This window comes from Neofelis nebulosa, chromosome 1, assembly GCF_028018385.1.
Source record: "Neofelis nebulosa isolate mNeoNeb1 chromosome 1, mNeoNeb1.pri, whole genome shotgun sequence".
In the NCBI taxonomy this organism is placed as follows: domain Eukaryota; kingdom Metazoa; phylum Chordata; class Mammalia; order Carnivora; family Felidae; genus Neofelis; species Neofelis nebulosa.
In genome coordinates this window covers 133,412,431-133,432,956 of record NC_080782.1, presented here as the reverse complement: position 1 = coordinate 133,432,956, position 20,526 = coordinate 133,412,431, and the positions used below count along the sequence as shown (strand labels likewise).

The window sequence follows — 20,526 nt, the reverse complement described above, 5'->3', positions numbered from 1 at the left end:
AGGGGTGCCTAGGTGGCTCAGTTGGTTAAGTGACTGGCTCTTGATTTTGGCTCAGATCCTGATCTCAGGGTTTGTGAGATTGAGCCCCACAGGGGCTCTGCGCTGACTGCACGGAGCCTGCTCAAGATTCTTTCTCTCCCTCTCTCTGTCTGTCTCTCCCTCTGCCCCTTTTCCACTCATGCACTTCCTCCCTCCCTCTCTCTCCCTCTCTCTCTCAAAATAAATAAAGTTTAAAAAAAGTCTCTTCAGAAGACAGCCTTCATAACACCAAAGGAGGTCTCTATCAGTCCTTTTTATCACTGTATCTCTAGCACCTAAAAGAGTGCTCAATAAATATTTGTTAAATGAATAAGCGAATCAGCTAAACGATGGAATAAAGATTCTAAATTTTCATTCATACAGTCAAGTCTTATATAATATGCCAGGATAGCATGAAGATAATCTAAATGTTATTCAGTGTTAACTCAGTGATTACACAAAAACCAACCTATAAAGATGGTTTATGTTTCACATCTTATATGTGAGTGAATCAGGCATCTTATGACCATCCCACTTCCAGTCAGTTGTATATAAGTATCACGCTGTCAGAGTGTGGTCTCATACCAGCTTTTCAACCTGTGTGTCTGTGGTAGAATCTTAGAGACCACAGCAGTTGGTGCATAGTATTTGAATTAGCCAGGAAGTATGTGAGTTATACACAAGCACGAGAGATTCCCAGCACTACGTTTATGCTGCTCTAATTAGTAATGCAGATTTACCCTTAGGATATAGTAACTTACATGTGCAGAATGTTTAAGGGCATTAGGCGTCTGCTGAGGCATAAAGGCAATGTTTAAAGGCTTGTGAGACAACTTGACCTCCAGCAATACTAGCTCACTTTTCGGACTTAATACGCTGACTTCTTGTTGGTACCTTTAGGCCACCTGGCCTCTTGTGGCTGAGCCAGATCCATAAGAAGCAAGTCAGCCTAGTAGCTTCCTAAAGTCACAAACCCTGGCTCAGACTTCAGAAGCATGGCCGCTTCCCAGGAAACAGTAAGAAGTGGCTGCATGAGAATTGCATTTTTTTTAAGTGTATTGATTTTGAGAGAGGTAGTGAGTGTGGGAGTTGGGGAGGGTCAGGGAGGTGGGGAGGGAGAGAGAATCTCAGACAGGCTCCACACTGTCAGTTCAGAGCCTCAGGTGGGGCTCCAACTCACAGACGATGAGATCATGACCTGAGCCAAAGTCAGATGATTAACCAACTGAGCCACTCAGGCCCCCTGAGTTGCATGTTTTGAGTAAGAGGAAGTGTGCTGAAAATTGAAGACCTCCAAGAAACATAAGGTCTGACTTTGGTTTTGGAGGAGGCACATTGTGAACTGAATGATATACTATATGCATAGTATATCATATAGAAAACTTTCTACTCTGATAAAACCATGTGGTGACAAAAAAAGTAACAAGGAAAGTTCCAGTTTCATATTTCTCTTATATTGAGTTGATATGTCAAAGGCAATGGACTTTCTAAAACCTCTCATGTGATCTAGTGAAGAGGTTGACGTTGAAATGAGGTAACTTACAAAGAATTCTAGAAGACTGAGTGTCTGATTTGGCACTCTGAAATTCCAGAACCAGCAGGAATTTGGACTGAAAAAGACATGGCATGAAATTGCCCTTGATGGCTAATAATCGTTGTGGCAACTAAGGTAGCATTATTGATAAATGATATTGTCAACATTGATGAAGTTGTAAATTTTAAATCCTTCCTTCCTATGAGATCAATAAAATTATAATTTTAAAATTACCCAGAATTGATTCTAAATGTTTTCCATTCTAATCTAAGTTTCATCTTCCCCTTCGGGCTTCAGCCCTACATAGGCTGTGAGCACATGAGTTTCATGGCAGCTGATTAGACTGCATAATCCAGCTGTTTAATTTCTTTTCATAGAACTCATTTTTTCCTCTTTTTAATTGACACGGGCTTTTATTTTTTAAGCCCCTATCTTTGTAAATTGCCTATCTACATTTTCACCCATTTTCTAGTGTTCTGTTTTTCTTGCCGAATTGCAGGATTTCTTTCTATAATCTAGGTGAGAATTACTGCTTACTTATTAATAGTGTGTTATTTGTGTGTTAAGGTTTTACACACTGCCCTTTGTCTTTTAATTTTGAGGTGGACGAATCCATCAAATTTTCTCATTAATCTTGTGTTTTTATTTTTTATTAGTTTCCTTGTTTTTCCATCTTATACACTTTTTTCCCTACTTTAATTTAAAGAATTAACTAATTTAAAGAATTAATTTGAAAATTTAGTTTAAAGAACTAAATCCTTATATGGTACATTCATTTCCTTTTAGCTTAAACATTTCTTTAGCACCAGAAACACTTTGGGTTTGTTTTTCCTATTCATGCAGAGAATTTTTAAAAGATAACATTTATTTTTTTTTTTTATTTTTTTTTTAACGTTTATTTATTTTTGAGACAGAGAGAGACAGAGCATGAACAGGGGAGGGGCAGAGAGAGAGGGAGACACAGAATTTGAAACAGGCTCCAGGCTCTGAGCGGTCAGCACAGAGCCCGACGCGGGGCTCGAACTCACGGACCGCGAGATCGTGACCTGAGCCGAAGTCGGACGCTTAACCGACTGAGCCACCCAGGCGCCCCAAAAGATAACATTTATTATTTATACCTATTTTTATCACACTGCAAGAAGGTGAAATAGTGTATATGATGTCAGTTCTTTAAAATGTACTGAAGTTTCCTGTTTAATGAAATACAGGGTAAATTTTACTAATTGTTCCATGTGTACTTGAATATGTGTTCTTTAAAGTTTATTATTTGTCGGGAGGTCTAAGATGAAGCGTATTAATAGCATTCAGAATATCTACTTGTTTGCTTATTTTGGTTTGATAGCTCTGTCAGTCGCTGATGGTCATGCACTAAAATACCCAACTCTAACTGTTGATTTATTTATTTCTACCTTTAATTCTGTCACTTGTTTTATTACAACTGACATATATATATATATATATATAGTAAAACCTAGGGTCGTGAGTAACTTGTTCTTTGAGTGTTCTGCAAGATGAGCAAACATTTCTAATGAATTTTAACTTGATAAATGAGCGAAGTCTTGCAATACAAGTATGATGTGATATAGAAAGTCACATGATCATAACTGAGCCAATGGTTCTTGAAATTCACTTTGATATACACGTGCTTTGGATTACAAGCATGTTTCCAGAACAAATTATGCTCACAAACCAATGTTGAATTATATTACTAGGTATATACACACAGTTTTTCATCTGTTTGATTTATCTTATCCATTTTTTTTATGACTTGTACTTTAAAATCTATTTTGTCTGACATAAAAACTTCACTCCTGGCTAATATGTTCCAAACCTATATCTTCAACCTTTCCAGATATAACTATAACTCTGGATATGGATATAGAGAGATATGTTCACTAGAAAAAAGCAGTAGCTAGGTTTTATATTTTTCTGTTTAAACAAATGTAATAGCTTTTTTTTGTATTTTTGTCAGCTAATTTAACATTTTTACATTTATTTAAATTCATTTTATGGGGATTTTTTATTCTGTCAGCCTGTTTTATGTTAGTATTTCATATTTATATTATATTTGTACTCTACTCCTTTACCACTTTCTGTTAGAAAAACCAAAATTTTCTCTGCATTCAATAGTTGTACATTCTTTGTGCATTTTTATGTATGTCAGTAATTAGTTTTTCTCTCATGGTAAATAGTATTCCACTGGTAGATAATCTATTGTCTTTATTACCTCCTCTCTTAGTGAACATCTGGAATGTTAGCTATTATGAGTAAGGCTATTCTGATTATTGTGAATGATTATTTGTGTGGACGTGTTTTGTTCTGCAATATGAATATATTAAGACATTATATATTAATACATTAATTTATAAACTGTAGCCTGGTGACTGGCTGCCTATTTTTGTAAATAAAGGTTTACTAGAACACAGTCATCCCTATTTGTTCATATCTTCTCTTTGGCCACCTTCAGGTACAGTGACAGTGTTGAATAGTTGCAACGGAGACCATATGGTCCATAAGCCTAAAATATATACTCTTTGGCACTTTACAGAAAAAGTTTGCTGACCTCTGTTGTAGGTACTCTGAATTCTGTTATATTCCTCTAAAGAGTGTCTCTTCTCCCCACTCACCCACCATGCCCTCCCAGCCCCCCGCCCAGAGAATTAAGTATTAGATTGAAACTGGAAATTTTGTCTTACCTCCTGTGGATAACAAACAGCTCATATCTTCAGTCAGTTCACTTTTTCCGTATCTGGGCTATATGGAGTGTGGTCTGTGTATGTGTGTGTCAAGTGTCAGCTGAAGACAGGCTTCTCTTTCTTCCTTTTGAGATTGTCCTTTCAGTTTTTGGCAGCTTCTACCCCCGCAGCTTTTGTCTTTACAAATCTAAAAAGACAGCATGCTTTTCATGGTTGCTTTAGCCTTTTAGTGTCAGACCATGACCACAGCCTACTGTCAGATCAAAGCTGCAAAGATGGTAAATGCAACTTATACCAATCCCTTCAGCTCCCCTAAATGGTTCACCTACCTTTGTTTATTCTCCAGAACTACCATGAAATTGTTTTTTGTATTCTGTCCACAATTTATGGTTGTGATCTACAGGAAGGTTGGTCTTTGGGGAACTTTACAGAAGGAGAATCTTTTTATCCTATGTCTCTCTTTCATACTAGGAACTTTGGGATCATTTTTCTTTCAAATACTTCAAATAGTTCCTTTTTACTTTGCACTCTTTTCTTTGGGGCTTCATTAACTACGTACTGACAGTTATCCTTTCTCTAATTTTTTTTTTTTTTACTCCTTAACTGTCTTTAACACTTTCTGATATGTTCTGTTGAGGAGTCCTTTGCAGATTGCTGCTTCGATTGTTGACTGAGCGACTGGGCATGGACTACATTTTTCTCCGTGTCTATTACTCAACTCTGCCACTAACAATCTTGAAGTATGTGGAGTAGGGGAGGTAAAAGAGAAAACATCAAGCTTATTCAACTACTAGTGGCCAAATCTTCTCTGTGAAAGGATAGTTTTTGAGATGTAAATAAGTTGATTTCTAGTATGTTTCCCACTGTGAGGAAGTTGTATAACGTTGGCTAAAATCCAGTTATTGTTGCTTTCCATAGTCAACATTTATTTAGACTTATCCTCATTTTTATCAGTCTCTTTGCTCACCATTGTTTTTCAGTCCTTTCCTATGAGATCATATTCCTTCTTGAAATACATCATTTAGAAGGTCCTTTTGAGAAGATCTGTTGGTGGTAAATACTCAGTTTTTGTTTCCTTGAAAAAGTCTTTATTTAACCTTCAGTCTTGAATAAAATTTTAGCTGAGTTCAGGAGTTTACATTGACAGTTATTTTTACCCTCTTGCCACTTTGAATACATCATGTACTCACTTCCTTATGTTGATGCCAAGATGCTATCTTTGCCATTTTCCTCATTTTAAAAGAAACCTTTCAACATTTAAATTTTTTATGATGTTTAATGTAGAGTTTCATAGGTGTCCAGTAATTGTGAAGACATTTCCTTCAATGGCTACTTTGCTAAGATTTTTTTCAATGAATGGATATTGAATTGTATTATTTGCTTTGTACCCACAGACACAAAATTCATAGATATTAAAGTTATTGATATACTTGATTACATTCATCAAATGTTTAATATTACAGTAACTTGTGTTCTGAGAAAAAACGCACCTTGGTCATGGCATTGCATTTTTTTTAACGAATTGCTGGATTCAGTCTGTTAAAACTGGTTTAACATTTAAATCTAGATTAATAAATAAAGTAGATTAATATTTTTGTTTTCTTTTGAAATCCCTGTCTAGTTTGGATATCGTAACGTGTGTTTAAGAGTGTTCCTTCTTTTTCTGTTCTCTGAGAGCTTATGTAAATTGAGAATCTACGTTTTTTGAAAGATTGTTAGTTTTTGGACCAGATGTATACTTTGTGGGAAGATATGTAACAATCAGTTTTAACTATTTTATGATTACAGAATAGTTCAGCTTCTCTGTTTCTTCTTGGGTCCATTTTAGTAAGTTTTTAATAAGTGTTTTAAAATATCTTTTCATTTCATGAAAGTTGTCAAGTTTATGGGCATAAAGTAATTCATGTCTTTTTATTTCTGTTTAAACTTGACATTATCAGGGTGTCTGGGTGGTTCAGTTGGTTAAGCATTTGACTTTGGCTCAGGTTATGATCTCACTGTTCGTGGGTTCAAGCCCCACATCAGACTCTGTGCTGACAGCTCACACTGGAGCTTGCTTCAGGTTCTGTGTTTCCTTCTCTCTCTACCCCTCCCCAGTTCATGCTCTCTTTCTGTCTCTCAAAAATAAACAAATGTTAAAAACCAATTAAAAAATTAAACTTGACATTATCTGTAGTTACACTTTCATCTTATTCCTAATAGTGGATTTTTTTGCTTTCTTTTTTCTTGCTTAATTTCCAATTTTATTAGTATTTACAAAGAACTAGATTTCAACTTATTATTATTCCTTTTGAGTCTTTGTTTTCTGTTCTTTTAAGTACCTCATCCCCCTTTCTTCTCTTCTACCCTTAAAACTACTACAGTGTTCTGTGGTGGAAAATAATATTTTTAAAAGTATTATCCCATACTGAATTACATTTGCTATCAAATAATGAAATTGTATTTTGGAAGATAATTAGTGGAAGAACCTGAAGTTACATGTACAAGATTTAATTGTTACTTCCGTATGCATGCACTTAAGATTTTTTTATTTTAACATAAATTTCAGAATATCTTAATGGAACTATTTGCTATAAAGAAAGATATGAATATAGGTTATCGAAGATAAAATTTGTAATTTTTTATACATGGGCAATTAATCTTCCACTTAAATAATTTCATTTAAAACATATAATATTTTCATGTAAACATTTTAAAAGCCTACTTGAGATAAACATCCAAATTCCTATTATATGCTTTTAGTGGTCTTTTCCCATTATGGAAGAATTTTTAAAAAGAGTATTGTTATTTATTTGTTTTCTAGGAAAAGCTGAGGTGTGCATCTGGATTCCTGTGCAAAGCGTTTGAAGTTTTAAAGTTCTTTTCTTAATTGATACATGAAGTGGTTTCAGCAATTAAATTGCAAAAAAATATTTGACTCTAGCCTAACACATGGAGTGTTTGGTTCTTGCCCCTTTTTATCTGAAGAAAAGGCTTGATATAACATAGCTCTCCTATCACACACATTTTCCTGTGTTACTTTTGACGGTTCAGTTTGAAACCCAGAATCTGAGTCATTTTCAAGAATGAGGCTGTAATTTACTTACCAAAAGATCCCTGGACCGGCAGAACATAAAGAGTAAAGAGATCTCCTCTATGAGAGATTTATTCTTCATGACTGTGCTTATCTTGAACAGCTGCCAAGTTTGCTTTTATGTTCCCACTGACTCAAGTGGGAATCAATTAGAGTACCTGCTGTTTTGAATAGCAGATAATGGGTGAAGGTCAGAATTTAGACCACCAACAGTGTTCAACAAGCAAGTATGATTATAAAATTACAGTATAGAAGATTTGCTTTTTTGTTCAATATGCCTTTGTTAACTAACAAACAAAAATAACTCTTGCTACAATACACATAAAGCAAAATTTATTGAATACACATGAAGCAGTTTTTCTTTGTTGGAAAATTCAGCATTTGATCCCATGATTATAAGACATCCTTCACAGAAAAGTAGTAAGGGGAAAAATTACATTTAGGAACTGTAATTCCCAGGTTATAGAGCCATTCATTGAGATATAAATGTGTGCACAAAAGTACATGATAAACAACCTGTTTATTTTAAAGAGTCTAAAATACTGCAAAGAAGCAATTTGATTTAGACATTGGCATTCTTTAAAATAAATCCCTGGATGAATTTTTAGTAAATGATATGTGTAAATAAAGCACTTACGTTAAGCTGAATCATCTCCTAAATATAGTAAGATCTATTTGGATAAAATATTTTGAAGCAGAAAAACTATCCCAGCAGATAAAATAAAGTGAATAAAATCTATCCCAGTCTTGCCAGACACTATAATTTTTAAGAGCTTACAAACACTTCAGAAATCTATATTTTTAAAGAAAGGAAGAATAGGAAAATAATATTTCAGGCCTTGTGACAAATTCAGTATTGGAATTGTAACTGACCTGTTTAAAATGTTCATTTAAATATACCTTTTCCAAAGTATTTAATAGACTCAGGTCATTAGTTAATTTCTACTTTGCAGTGATTTTCAGCCTGTTTTGCATACACCATCAGCATAAGCCTCCTAAAATAGCCTTTTTGTTTTATCAACCTGCTGGACCACTGCTGAGTGGCCTCTTTTTCCCTCCAAATACAGAGTCCCTAGCCCTTCCTGGCAATCCAGATCTGGTCCGTCCCTCTTTAAAATCCTTGTTCGCTACTCCCGTCCATTACATGCCTTTTCCCAGTACACTGGTCTTCTCACACTTAACGTGACTGCACCGTTCACGTTGCCGTTACTTGTCTCTATTGATCTGTTCTCTTCCACTTTCTTCTCCGTGTATCTGGACAGGGAGTCAGTAACACAGCCATCTTCACTCTACATTAATCACAGTTAAAATGTGGATGTGTCGTGTGCTTCACTATGTCTCCGTGCTGGCAGTGGCTAGAGCTATAGCGTAGGTTTCTGACGGTCTTGCCTCCTGCATTTCCGCAAAGTTCTGTCCTTTCACGGTTGCCGTGTCTCTGCTGCCTTATCCCAGTATTTGTTATTCCCTCTAACTTTTCCCCAGAAAAAGTTCATTGTAGCCTGGAGATCTAGAACTCATTCAGAATGACGTAAAAATGACTGATAACAAAAACATACCCATTCAGAGTCTGCAATGTGTCAAGAGCTAAGGCTATGGGATTAAATAATCCTGTAATTTTTAAGCATAAAACGGAGCATAAGTGAGGACAGGCTTTAAGACAGCAGGCCCTAAGTTCATGCCACAAACGCTTCACTTTTATTCTTCCAGCCCGGTTTCTAGAATAGTATAAATAATGGTTTTTTGCTCACGCTGTTCTGTTGTGGCTACTTAGTCTTGCATAATCACATGCGGTTTTTTTTTTTTAATTTTTAATGTTTTATTTATTTTTGAGAGAGAGAGACACACAGTACGAGCAGGGGAAGGGCAGAGAGAGAGGGAGACAGAATCGGCGAAGCAGGCTCCAGGCTCTGAGCTGCCGGCACAGAGCCTGATGCAGGGGTCCAACCCGTGAATCACGAGATCACGACCTGAGCCAAAGTCGGACACTTACCGGACTGAGCCACCCAGGCACTCCATAATCACGTGTGTTTTAAAGACATGTAAAGACATTGAAACATACTAAACAGATTTTCTGTTCTTATGTATCAACATTCTCATCACTATAAATAAGCCTATGCTATTCAACTATAATTGTAAATGCAAAGTACCTAGAGCCTGTTTTTCTTCCAACAATTTCTTGTTCTGTAAAAGTCACTTTTTTCCAAAATTTATTGACTTCACATCAAAAATGTGATGCCTCCTCCTTATGAGTTATTGTGGCCTTGTTTTCAGCATCTTATTTGCACAGGGTTGTGGTGCAAGGTAGAGGGTGAGAAAGAATGCAGAACCAAGCTCGATCCACCCATGGATGGAACGGACTGTGACGCTGGTAAGGTAAGTCACGTGACCCATCTGTAGTTAGTAAGAATAGTGAATGAAACTCAAGAAACTCACATCTCCTTCTGCTCGTTGCATATTTATCCATCTCAACACTAGTGAAATACTTTCAGTATCTATAAAGCTTTCAGCATTTCATTAATTTTCACTGTTTACTTTTATGTGTTTCGCATCTTGGTCATTTTGTTAATATAAATGCAATTATTTTGTATTGTGTTTGATTACAACAATGTTGAAGGATGTATGTATTAGTTTTGCCAAACAATGAATTTATTAAATTAAACACAGGTAAAATGACCACAAACAATAGCATAAATAACATAAATAGGAGAACTTGCAGAGCTGATGAGTCCTTTCAGGTATAAAACATTGTCCCAGAAGAGCGACTGAGGATAATTTTTCCTTGTCATTTCAAGCATCATAAGTAAAATATTCTAATCGACATGTTATTTTATTTTTGGTTTAGTTTAGTTTAGTTTAGTTTTTAATGTTTATTTTTGAGAGAGAGAGACAGAGACAGAGTGTGAGTGGGGAAGGGGCAGAGACAGAGAGAGACACAGCATTTGAAGCAGGCTTCGGGCTCTGAACTATCAGCACAGAGCCTGATGCAAGGCTTGAGCTCATGAACTGTGAGATCATGACCTGAGCCAAAGTCAAATGTTTGACGGACTGAGCCACCCAGGCGCCCCTCTAATTGATATTTTAAAGATTAGTAAATACTTGGCTGTCTGAGTTGTTTAATGCGCTTCTTGAAGTTATAGGAATTTATTAGTACACATTTACATATCAAGATAATTGGTGTTGAAAAGTTAAATTTCTTGTGACTTCCATATCAAAATTATTGCTATGGAAAAATACTTTCTGTGAAAGGATCTGAAGGAGATAGCTCTCATCTAAATGTATAATTGTAGTTAATCAAAAGATAACAGTTCAGTAACTCACATTATTTTCTAATTTTTATTCTGTGAAGGGAATTAGATGTGAGATCTGAAACCTTGCCTCTGCAGAACATACATTTTTATTACATTTAAAAAGAAACAACAACATAAAGTTTACTGGGAGTGAAATACTTAGTGAAAGAAATGAAGTAATATAGAGTGCTAGTTTAAAAGCACATTGTTTTTAAAAATGGACACAATAGAAATACCACACACACACACACAGGCGCGCGCGCAAATGCTTATGTAAGGATGCAATTTGCAATGGTGAGGAGTGAGAAACCATGAAAATATTCATGAGATGAGGAATGGTTACAATGTAGCTGTTAAAAGAATAAGGTAGATATATATACATACAGACTGAAGAGATCTATAAGACATGTTGGTTAATACATAGGAACGTCAGAAAAATTGATACTTTATGATACCATTTGACATTTACCAAAAAAAAAAGTTTTGAACACACACACACACACACACACACACGGTATATATTCCTAAATTCATAGAAAATGGTTTGAAAATATAAACTCCAAACTGTATTTAATAGTTAGCTCTTGGAAGGGAAATAGGTTTGATGGATGAAAGCAGGGGAGCTGAGGATAAATACGACTTTTTCCTAGACATTTTTGATTTTGTTTGTCATGAGCATGTAATCATTTATTACTTCTCTGAGATCTTTAAAAAAAATGTAACATTTTTAAAATACAGAGTATTTTTAAAGCTAGCAATGTTTTATCACTAGATATAATCAATAAGGAAATGGTTTCTTGAAAGGGAATTTCTGTGAATTATCAGCCAGTTGTTTACAGACCGTGTCAGAGGTTTTTCTGTGAGTTTATATGGAGTGTCTGAATTTGGGTTGGTTTTATTTTTTTTTTAAGTTATACACCAAAGTACAATAATATGTGCATACTGGGCAAGCCTCATGGTATTATGCTGTATAATTTATTGCTGGCATCATAAAACTCTGCACCAGCAATAATTTTTATCATCCCTGAAACACAAAAACAGTAATAAACAGAGATAACCAAACATTTAGCCATTACTTCTTCAAACTTCACACAGACCATTCATCTCATTTAGTTCTGCTTTACAATATAAAAATCTCTTCATTTTTATAAACTGATGTCCTATACATTTCTCTACCATTGTTTTTTCTTCTGATACTTATGAGAAGACTTTGCATTCTTGAATTCTCTAAAATAAACGTATTGTTATAACAATCAAATTTATAATTGCCCATCCAAAGGAAAATGTTTTATTACCCTCTAATTGTGCTAACAATATCTGTTAGTGGTTCTGCAATGCTTTGCGTATTGAAATAACTAATGAACTTCTCAGTTCCTGAGGCCATGTGGGCTTCTTCAAATAGCCATCTGTCCCAGCTTTTGTAGGAGCCATCATGAAAATAGCTTCCAACACTCTGCAGATGAGTGCTGAAGTGCTAAAATATTTGAATGCATCCAACCTCACACAAAACCCTGCTAGCTTTGTGCATTGCACACCAAGAAACAAAGCTGGGCATTTTTTTCTATAATTCATTACAAAATGTTGTAATTTTTTACAATGTGTACAGTGTCATGATGTGAATCTAGCTGTATAACTAGTTCATCCAAAAGTATATAATTAAGTCTGAAGGTGCGTACAGAATTTTATGATTCAAAATAATTGGAAAGATGGGGATTTATCTACTACTTATACTCAGCATTTTCCAAATTAAAAACAGCCTGTTTTCTTTCTTCTCCTTTTCTCTTTATACTACTATCATCTGTGTTTACATTTACATTGAACAGATGTTAAAGAGTTGATAAATGATTTGGTAAAAACCAAGACATGTATGTTTTTTCACTGACAATACTTACTAGGAACTTGGGGAGGGGAAAGGAAAGTTGAATAAAAATTTAGTAAAATTTTAACCTGTTTTGAAGAATTCTACATAATATATTTTATTTATTTACTTCCTTAAATTGAGCCTCTTGAAATGACCATCATCATCCTTTGTTGAAAATATAAAGACTGTAATATCCTTACAATCAAATTTGCATATTTAGAGAGTTTATTGGCTTCTCTCCCCCTCTGGTCTCCTCAGTCTCTGTAGAAGATTTGATTAGAGAATGATGTTCCCTTTGACATCATCACAGACCTCTTCCAATCAGATGTTTTCATGAACTTCCTAGACATACGTCCACATAGAAATTTGATAGAATGGAACTACAGGCAATTTTTTAGGTCATGTACTGTGCCAGAAATATCCTTTATTATATATTTCCTTAGCATTTTCATAAATCAGACTGAATTAGTAGACATGACAAATTTTGAGCTTTTTAAGCCATGCATAGCATCTTCTTTTGAGGCTAAAAAAATACAAATAAAGTAAAATATGCTGCGAGAAAATATATGAAAAGCATCATTAGGATCATTTTAATGTATAAACCAAATGGAATATATTATATAATGATTTAAACAAAACATTCAACACTTTCCTCTGTGTTGAAAAACAGCATCACCTAGAAGACACAAAGGCAGTTTCTCCATAGTTTCATCCAGAGTGTTGGTTCTCTGCAAGGTGATGAACTTTAAATATTATGCAATTCTTTCTTCAAATTTCACCGATTTGTGTTATGCAAATGTAGCTTCCATATCTGTTTCCATTTGTCTTCATCTGCCCAGTGTGGTCTAGGTTAAATGATGTACAAGTCCAGATGCTGGTCTTTCCCAGCAGAGTTTCAGTCTGCTGTGAACCTGAGCCCAGCCTTTCAATGCCAGTGTGCTGCTAAGTGAGCAAGGAGCTATGGGATGCCCTATAGGAAAATACACACCCTTCAAGTAGGCCAAAACAATTGGACCAATTGAAGTTTGACACTTTTCACACTGGATTTTGTGTGTGTGTGTGTGTGTGTGTGTGTGTGTGTGAAAGGGCAGTACATTGTTAAATCTTTAAAGCCAGTAAATTGTTTAAAAGGATGTTTTTCCCCCTTCTGCAATTTTCAGACTCTGTATTCACCCCAAATCTCAATTTAATGACAATCTTCATACAAAATTTCAGTGTAATGTGCCTATCAATACACTATTATTTGTTGAGATTTTTTTTTGAGCATAGATTTAAAAATTCTTGAGTCTAATGGTGCCTGGGTGACTCAGTCAGTTGAGCGTCTGACTTCAGCTTAGGTCATAATCTCCCAGCTCCTGAGTTCGAATCCCATGTGGGGCTGGCGCCTGGGTGGCTCATTTGGTTGAGCATTCGACCTCAGCTCAGGTGATGATCTATCAGCTCCTGAGTACCAGCCCCACATTGGGCTCTGTGCTGACAACTCAGAGCCTGGAGCCCATTTCTGATTCTGTCTGCCTCTCTCTCTGTGCCTCCCCCACTCACACTCAGTCTCTGTCTCTCTCAAAAATAAATAAACATTAAAAAAAATTTAAACATCTTGAGTCTAAAAGAGGCTGAATTTAAAAACTGACATTATCAGGAAAAAAAATCTGTGGGAACTAATTGTGTTATTGCATAGAAAAGCATTGACTGGGCTCACACAAAATTATGTCATACAGTTTTCTGAATTCTCTTTTCTAAAAACATCACTTAAAAACATATTCTCAAAATAAATTTTAAAGAAATATGGATAAGATCAGGATGAATAAAATTTTGGTTAGATTTCTTGAAACTTACTAACATGTTAATATAATGGTATATACAATTTATCAGTATCATTGTTAATCATTGTTAATCTTTACTAAGTCCTTAGTGTGGGCTGTGCATTATGCGTAGTGCTTCATTCTACTCCTGCAAAATCTGTTAAGTAAATGATTATTCACATTTTGAATTCGGAAACTTAAAGATTAGAGTGTTTCTGCAATTTCTGCAAAATCCCGTATAAAATCATGTTGCCGTTAAGTTCAAAGCATCAGTTTGCTCAACCCCCATCATTATACAGTCATTAATCTAAATTTTGCCAATATTAACTTACTGTTCTCAGCATGATTTTGTTCAAGTAATTTTACTTTTAACATGTTTGCTATGACCATCATATATCTGATTTTTCAGAAATAAGGAGGAATTATTATAATTTATCTTCCAAGTCCTAGCAACCATTCCTTAGTGACCACAGAAACTGCCTCTTTTGCTGCCTTTGTTTAAAGTAAATGAAAATGTAAATATAAACAAGAGAATGAGTACATTCCTTTCTCTTCTTTCATGGTTATCTTTCTCAGTTAACAGATACAAAATAAGCTGCCGAATAATTGGAAAGAAATGACAGAATTTCCAAGCATCCTATTACCTAAGTCATTCAAGTAAACCACTTTCAAAAGAAAACTTGCTGTTAATGTTAATGCTTAGATTTGATGGGAACTCTTTCAGAAAAAGGAAAGTGCTAAAATTAAATCATACTTTAAAAAATTTTAATTACAAGGGGAAGAAAACCACTGGGTCTTCACATCTCAGTTGCTAAGTTTGCTGAAATGTCTGTTCCACTCCAGTTATGGAAGAACATTCATGTGCTGTTTTCCATTCCTATATATGACTCTATGCTTTTGTGGTTTGTCCCTCTTAAATTGTTCTGTTTCTTAGAATGTGTTGGTTTTTCTTTCCTGGCTGTGCCACCCCAAGTTCCCTCTTTACCCCCTCCCCTTATGATATAAGGACTGAAATCTCAGGGCTGTGTTGCAAATATCTGTGTGCTGTTTTCACAACAAGACTGTATGAGAATGGACCATTGTATTGCTATTGACAAGAAGCAAGTGCCAACTTATTTTTTGGTTTTTTTTTTCAATCCACATGTTTGGGGGCTTTAGTAGACCTGATTTAATCACAATTCCAGTGACTCTGTAGGCCAGTGAATGATTTTCCGTTGTGCCCTGATTTGTTCACCTAAGACATAACTTTTGGAATAGTGGTGTAAGGCTGGAGAATGTACCACCAGGACCTCAGCACCTGGACATGTGGCCGGAGAGTGGAGCATGTGGAGTCCCTGTAGCCGAACCTGCAGTTCTGGGATCAGCAGTCGAGAGCGCAAATGTCCTGGGTAAACGCAAAGTTCCTGCATTGGGGGAGGGCATTTTATTCTTGAATTTTCAAATGCAAAGGTTTTCCTGACAAACGGTGTTGGAAGGCAGACCTCAGACCCTACCCCACGCTGGAAAGCAGCAAAGTCCCTCAAAGTATTTATTTTATATAAAATCTCCCCTGTGAGAAGAAAATAAGACCAACCCTTCTACTAACAAATAATTAAACATTACATGGGGTAGTTTCTTGAGTGAATCAAATAAACTGTTGTGTTTAAAGGAGCAGGGAGACCTGCATTAGGAAAAGTAAGTCACCATTTAAGGGGACAGTGAGAAGGCGGGAAGATGGTAGGACTTCGGGAAAGGAGGGGAGAAGAACAAAATCAACGTCAATAGAAGTGAAGTGTTGAAAACTCAAGACGTACTGAGCACGTGTGCAGATGGGGAACCTTACAGGGTCCACTCGCTCAACCCCATCCTTCTAGAGTGATCCCAGGAAAGCATGCAAGAAAATCATTTCAGCTCTATATTTTTACCGTTAGTTTGGGCTCAGTGGCCGAATGCCTTCACAAGCAATTTTATAGAAAGTATGTGAAAACGTTACAGCCAAACTCCTTTGAGGGAATCCCAGGCTTTCTATTTTGCCCCCAGCCTCTGCCCTTTACTCTTCTGTATCATAGTCATGGCAAGTTAAGTGGCAAAGTTTTAATAAGCATATGGATTTCCCGCTATTAGCGATCACTTAACGTGTCCACATTTTCAAAAGTAGATGATCTAATATAAAGGATTATACCTTATTAACTTAATGCCTTTTAATTTTTTTGAAGTGAGGGTTAACGTAAAAAAAAGATAAAATTGATTATTTGTACTATTTTTTCTAGGCTAGGTTCTGAAGCAAGGGATTGTAATGGTCCCAGAAAACAATACAGAATATGTGAGAATCCACCTTGTCCTGCAGGTTTGCCTGGATTCAGAGACTGGCAATGTCAGGCCTTTAGTGTTAGAACTTCATACCCAAAGCATGGTCTTCAGTGGCAAGCTGTCATGGATGAAGGTATGAGTACCCAGGTCACCGCCATCTTAGTTAAGCAGACTTCTGGATTTGCAAGGTGCTTTACTCATGGTTATTTCACACAGTATACAGATTGTATTCTAAGTATTTCAGAGCTCTCCTTTTCCAACCTTTATTTAATACATATAACAATCACAAGCACTGACTACAAGTATTTATTTTAATGTGGTGTATATTATTGCATACCAATTAGATTAACTTCAATTTTAAAAGAGTGGCAATATGAAATGCTGGTGAGGATGAGGGGAAATTGGATCTTCTACGTTGCTGATAGGAATGTAAATCGTACAGCCACTCTGAAAAATAGCTTGGTGGTTTTTTCAATAATTAAGCATACAGTTATCATACAACTGAGAAAACACCATCCTGGGCATTTTCCCCAGAGAAATAAAAATTTACAACCTTAAAAAAAAATCCCATACACAAATGTTCGTAGCAGCTTTATTTTTGATAGCTAAAACCTGGAAACAACCAAAAAAGTCCTGAGACCCTGAATTGTCAGACACACTGAGGTACATCCACACCATGGGATACTCTGAAGCGGTTAGAGGAACTATGGATATGAAGCAACTTGGTGGGCTTCAGAGCATTATGCTAAGTGAAAAGAGCCATTGTCAAAACTTCACATATTCTGTGATTCCACCTATGTAACATTCTCGAAATGATAAAACTGCAGGGATAGAAAACAGATTAAAGGTTGCCAGGAGTTAGGGATGAAGGCGGGGAGAGGAATGGGTGCTATTACCTAGGGGTAACATAAAGTAGAAGTTTGTGCTGATAAAATACTTACAGATATTGATTGTGATGGTGGTTGTAAAATCTACGCATGGGATCAGTGAAGTATACACATACATGTACTGATGTCAGTTTCCTGGGTTTGCTATTGTACTCTAGTTATGAAAGTGTAGCCATTGGGGTTAACTGGGGAAAAGGTACATGAGACCTCTCTGTACTATTTTTGCAACTGTCCTTTAAACTTATTACTTAAGAAGATAGTTCTGGAGCACCTGGGTGGCTTAGTTGGTTGAGCCTCCGACTCTTGATTTCAGCTCAGGTCATGATCCCAAGGTCATGGGGTTGAGCTCCGCGTGTGGCTCTGCGCTGAGCATGGAGCCTGCTTGGGATTCTTTGTCTCTCCCTCTGCCCCTCAACGCCGTGGTCAGTGAGCTCTGGATTTGAGCTACAGCTACGAAATATGGTTGTGAATTCTGTCACTTAACTGGCCGTCAGTGTTTCTTGTCCTTATTTCTCCCCTTAGTCAGTTTGGACTGTGCTTTTCCATCATTTCAGTAACCCTCCTATCAACAGCCTGAATTCCGTTGTTCATCAATTTCAGTGCACCCATCTGACAAAACCCTTCTCTCAGGATCAGCTTCTGAGCATACAAGCACTAATGGAAACAGCCAAACAACAAGGCAGATCACTCCACGACAGACAGTAGTGTTCTGTATTTGGTAGCAGGAGGATGAGGAAGTAATCTGCTCCCTTCTCTTGCCTCATGTCTCATCTAGAACCTTGCTCCCTGTCACTCTCAACTCCAGATCCTGTTCTTGTTTTACTGCCTCAAACATGTCATGCTCTCTTTGCCATGATGGCCTCCAATCCTACTGCTTCCTCAGGTGAGAGGAAATTACAGCACAATCTTCTGTTCATGCTGCCCTCTTAATAAATGGTAATTGCCTCCTTCTAGACGCTTAGACAAAACATTGGAGTCATTTTTTTCTTTTCTTTTACTCTATGTTCAAAATATCAGTAAGGTCACATGAGCCTCATTTTTTCTAATTCTAGTGTCGTTAACGTACAGTGTTATATTAATTTCAGGTGTATGATACAGTGATTCAGCATTTCTATATATTACTCAGGGTTCATCAAGTTAAATGTACTCTTAATCCCCTTCACCTGTTTCATCCATGTTCCCACCACCTCCCCTCCAGCAACCATCAGTTCTGTATAGTTAAGAGTCTCTTTTGTGGTTTGTCTCTTTTTTTATTTGTTCATTTTGTTTCTTAAATTCCACATTTGAGTGAAATTGTATAGGACTTGTCTTTCTGTGACTCATTTCACTTAGCATTATATTCTCTAGATCTGTCTTATTTTGTTACAAATGGCAAGATTTCATTATTTTTATGGATATGAGCCCTACCTTTAAAATACATCCAGAGTCTTATCATTTCCAAACATCACCAGAACTCCAACCCTGGCACAAGCCACTGTCTCTCTCCCCGTGATTGCAGTAGCCCTCTAACTGGTCTTCATGCCTGTGCTCTCCTTCACTCTCAAGAGCCAGAGTGATACATCTGAATTGTCAGTCATTTCCTGTTATACTTCTATTCAAAACCCTCCAGTACCTTCCCAGCTCACTGAAAGCCCACATTCATTCCTTCTAAGGGCCTAGAAGGATCTCTGCTACCTGGCTTCCTCTGACCCTCTGACCTCATCCCTTCTGTTCCCCATCACACTTCCACCCATACTGGCTCACTTGCTCTGCCTAGAATAGGTCCTAGTGTCTTGAAAACCCCTGCTTTCCCTGCTGTAACACCATCTCCAGGTATCTGTGTACTTCATTCTCTCACCTCCTTTAGGTTTTTTGTAAAATAATAACTCAATCCCTTTCCTTTCCTTGCTTTATTCTTTTTTCACAGAACTCACCATCATCTGCCATAATACTTTTCCATTTTGTGTATTTAAAAAAATTTTTTTTAGTTTTTATATTTTTTGAGAGCGAAAGAGAGTGAGCAGAGGAGGGGCAGAGAGAAAGGAAGAGAGAATCCCAAGCAAGCTCCACAGTGTCTACACCGAGCCTGATGCAGGGCTCAAACTCTATCCATGAGCTCGTGACTTGAGCTGAAATCAAGAGTCGGATGCTTAACCGACTGAGCCACCCAGGCACCCCTACATTTGTTTATTATATGTGCCCCATAATTATTGGAAGAACAGGGTTTATCCTGTTTTTGCATTGCTATATGCTCAACATTGTGAACAGTACCTGAACAGAGTAGGCACTTAATAAGTTAGGTGAATGAATTTTCTAGTGATCTCCTTGGGATAATAATACTTTATTCACTAGGCTTTATTTATCATCCGTATGCCAAAGGAACACAGATGTTTCTCTCCCACCCAGATCTCTCTGTCCTGAGCCCCTTCGTTGCTTACCCATCCGTTGCATGGACATCTTCACTCAACGTCTCATTATTTCTAACTCAGCATGCCCCTTTCCTTTCTGTCTCAGTCCTGCATCTGCTTCTCTCCCTGTGCTCTGTCACATGGAATGGTATCACGATCGGTCTCATTCCCAAGCTAAGCTAGGACCATTCTTCCTCAGTCTCCATCCCTGTAATCAAGTAGCAAACCCTCTTTGTCCAAAGCGTTCTCCTGCCAGAACATTTATTCATGTTTGCACTGGATTCTCAAACACCTTCCTCCCCTCTCTCGCCAGTCTTCTACAGCCCGTGCTCCACTTTTCAGCCAGACTGGCCCTTTAAAGGCTGGATATGTCAACCACTGTGCCACGTGGCACCCTTCCGTGAGCCCCGCTGCTCTCGGGACCAATCTCAGATGTAACTGCCTCTGGTTGCTAAGGCCCTTTGCGTGACCGTCCCTTTATCTTCTCTTGCCTGGGGTCACCGTCCCCTTCTGTGTCCTCCAGCACAGACAGGCGACTTCCAGTCCATCCCTCACACACAGTGTGCTCTCTTGTGCCTGGGCCTGTACACATGCTGGTTTCTCAGCCTAATACCTTTTCTTTCTCAGGCTTTGGTCTGTCTCTCCCCATTTATTTCCCTGAAAAATGGCTCTTGATTTTTTGGACTCAGTTT

General features: G+C 37.0%; 1 protein-coding gene across 2 annotated transcripts in view; it reads left to right on the top strand.

Annotated features, from left to right (window-relative positions):
* Window positions 1-20,526, top strand: part of ADAMTS19 (ADAM metallopeptidase with thrombospondin type 1 motif 19) — a 241,310-nt gene that overhangs the window by 141,084 nt on the left and 79,700 nt on the right. The window contains exons 11-13 of one of the 2 annotated variants that reach the window (XM_058737110.1): window positions 9,593-9,694; window positions 15,529-15,659; window positions 16,521-16,693. The exons of the other annotated variant lie outside the window; for it this stretch is intronic. Of the exons in view, the coding sequence (XP_058593093.1) occupies window positions 9,593-9,694; window positions 15,529-15,659; window positions 16,521-16,693 (406 nt within the window). The remainder of the gene's footprint in view (window positions 1-9,592; window positions 9,695-15,528; window positions 15,660-16,520; window positions 16,694-20,526) is intronic. 2 annotated transcript variants of the gene reach the window in all.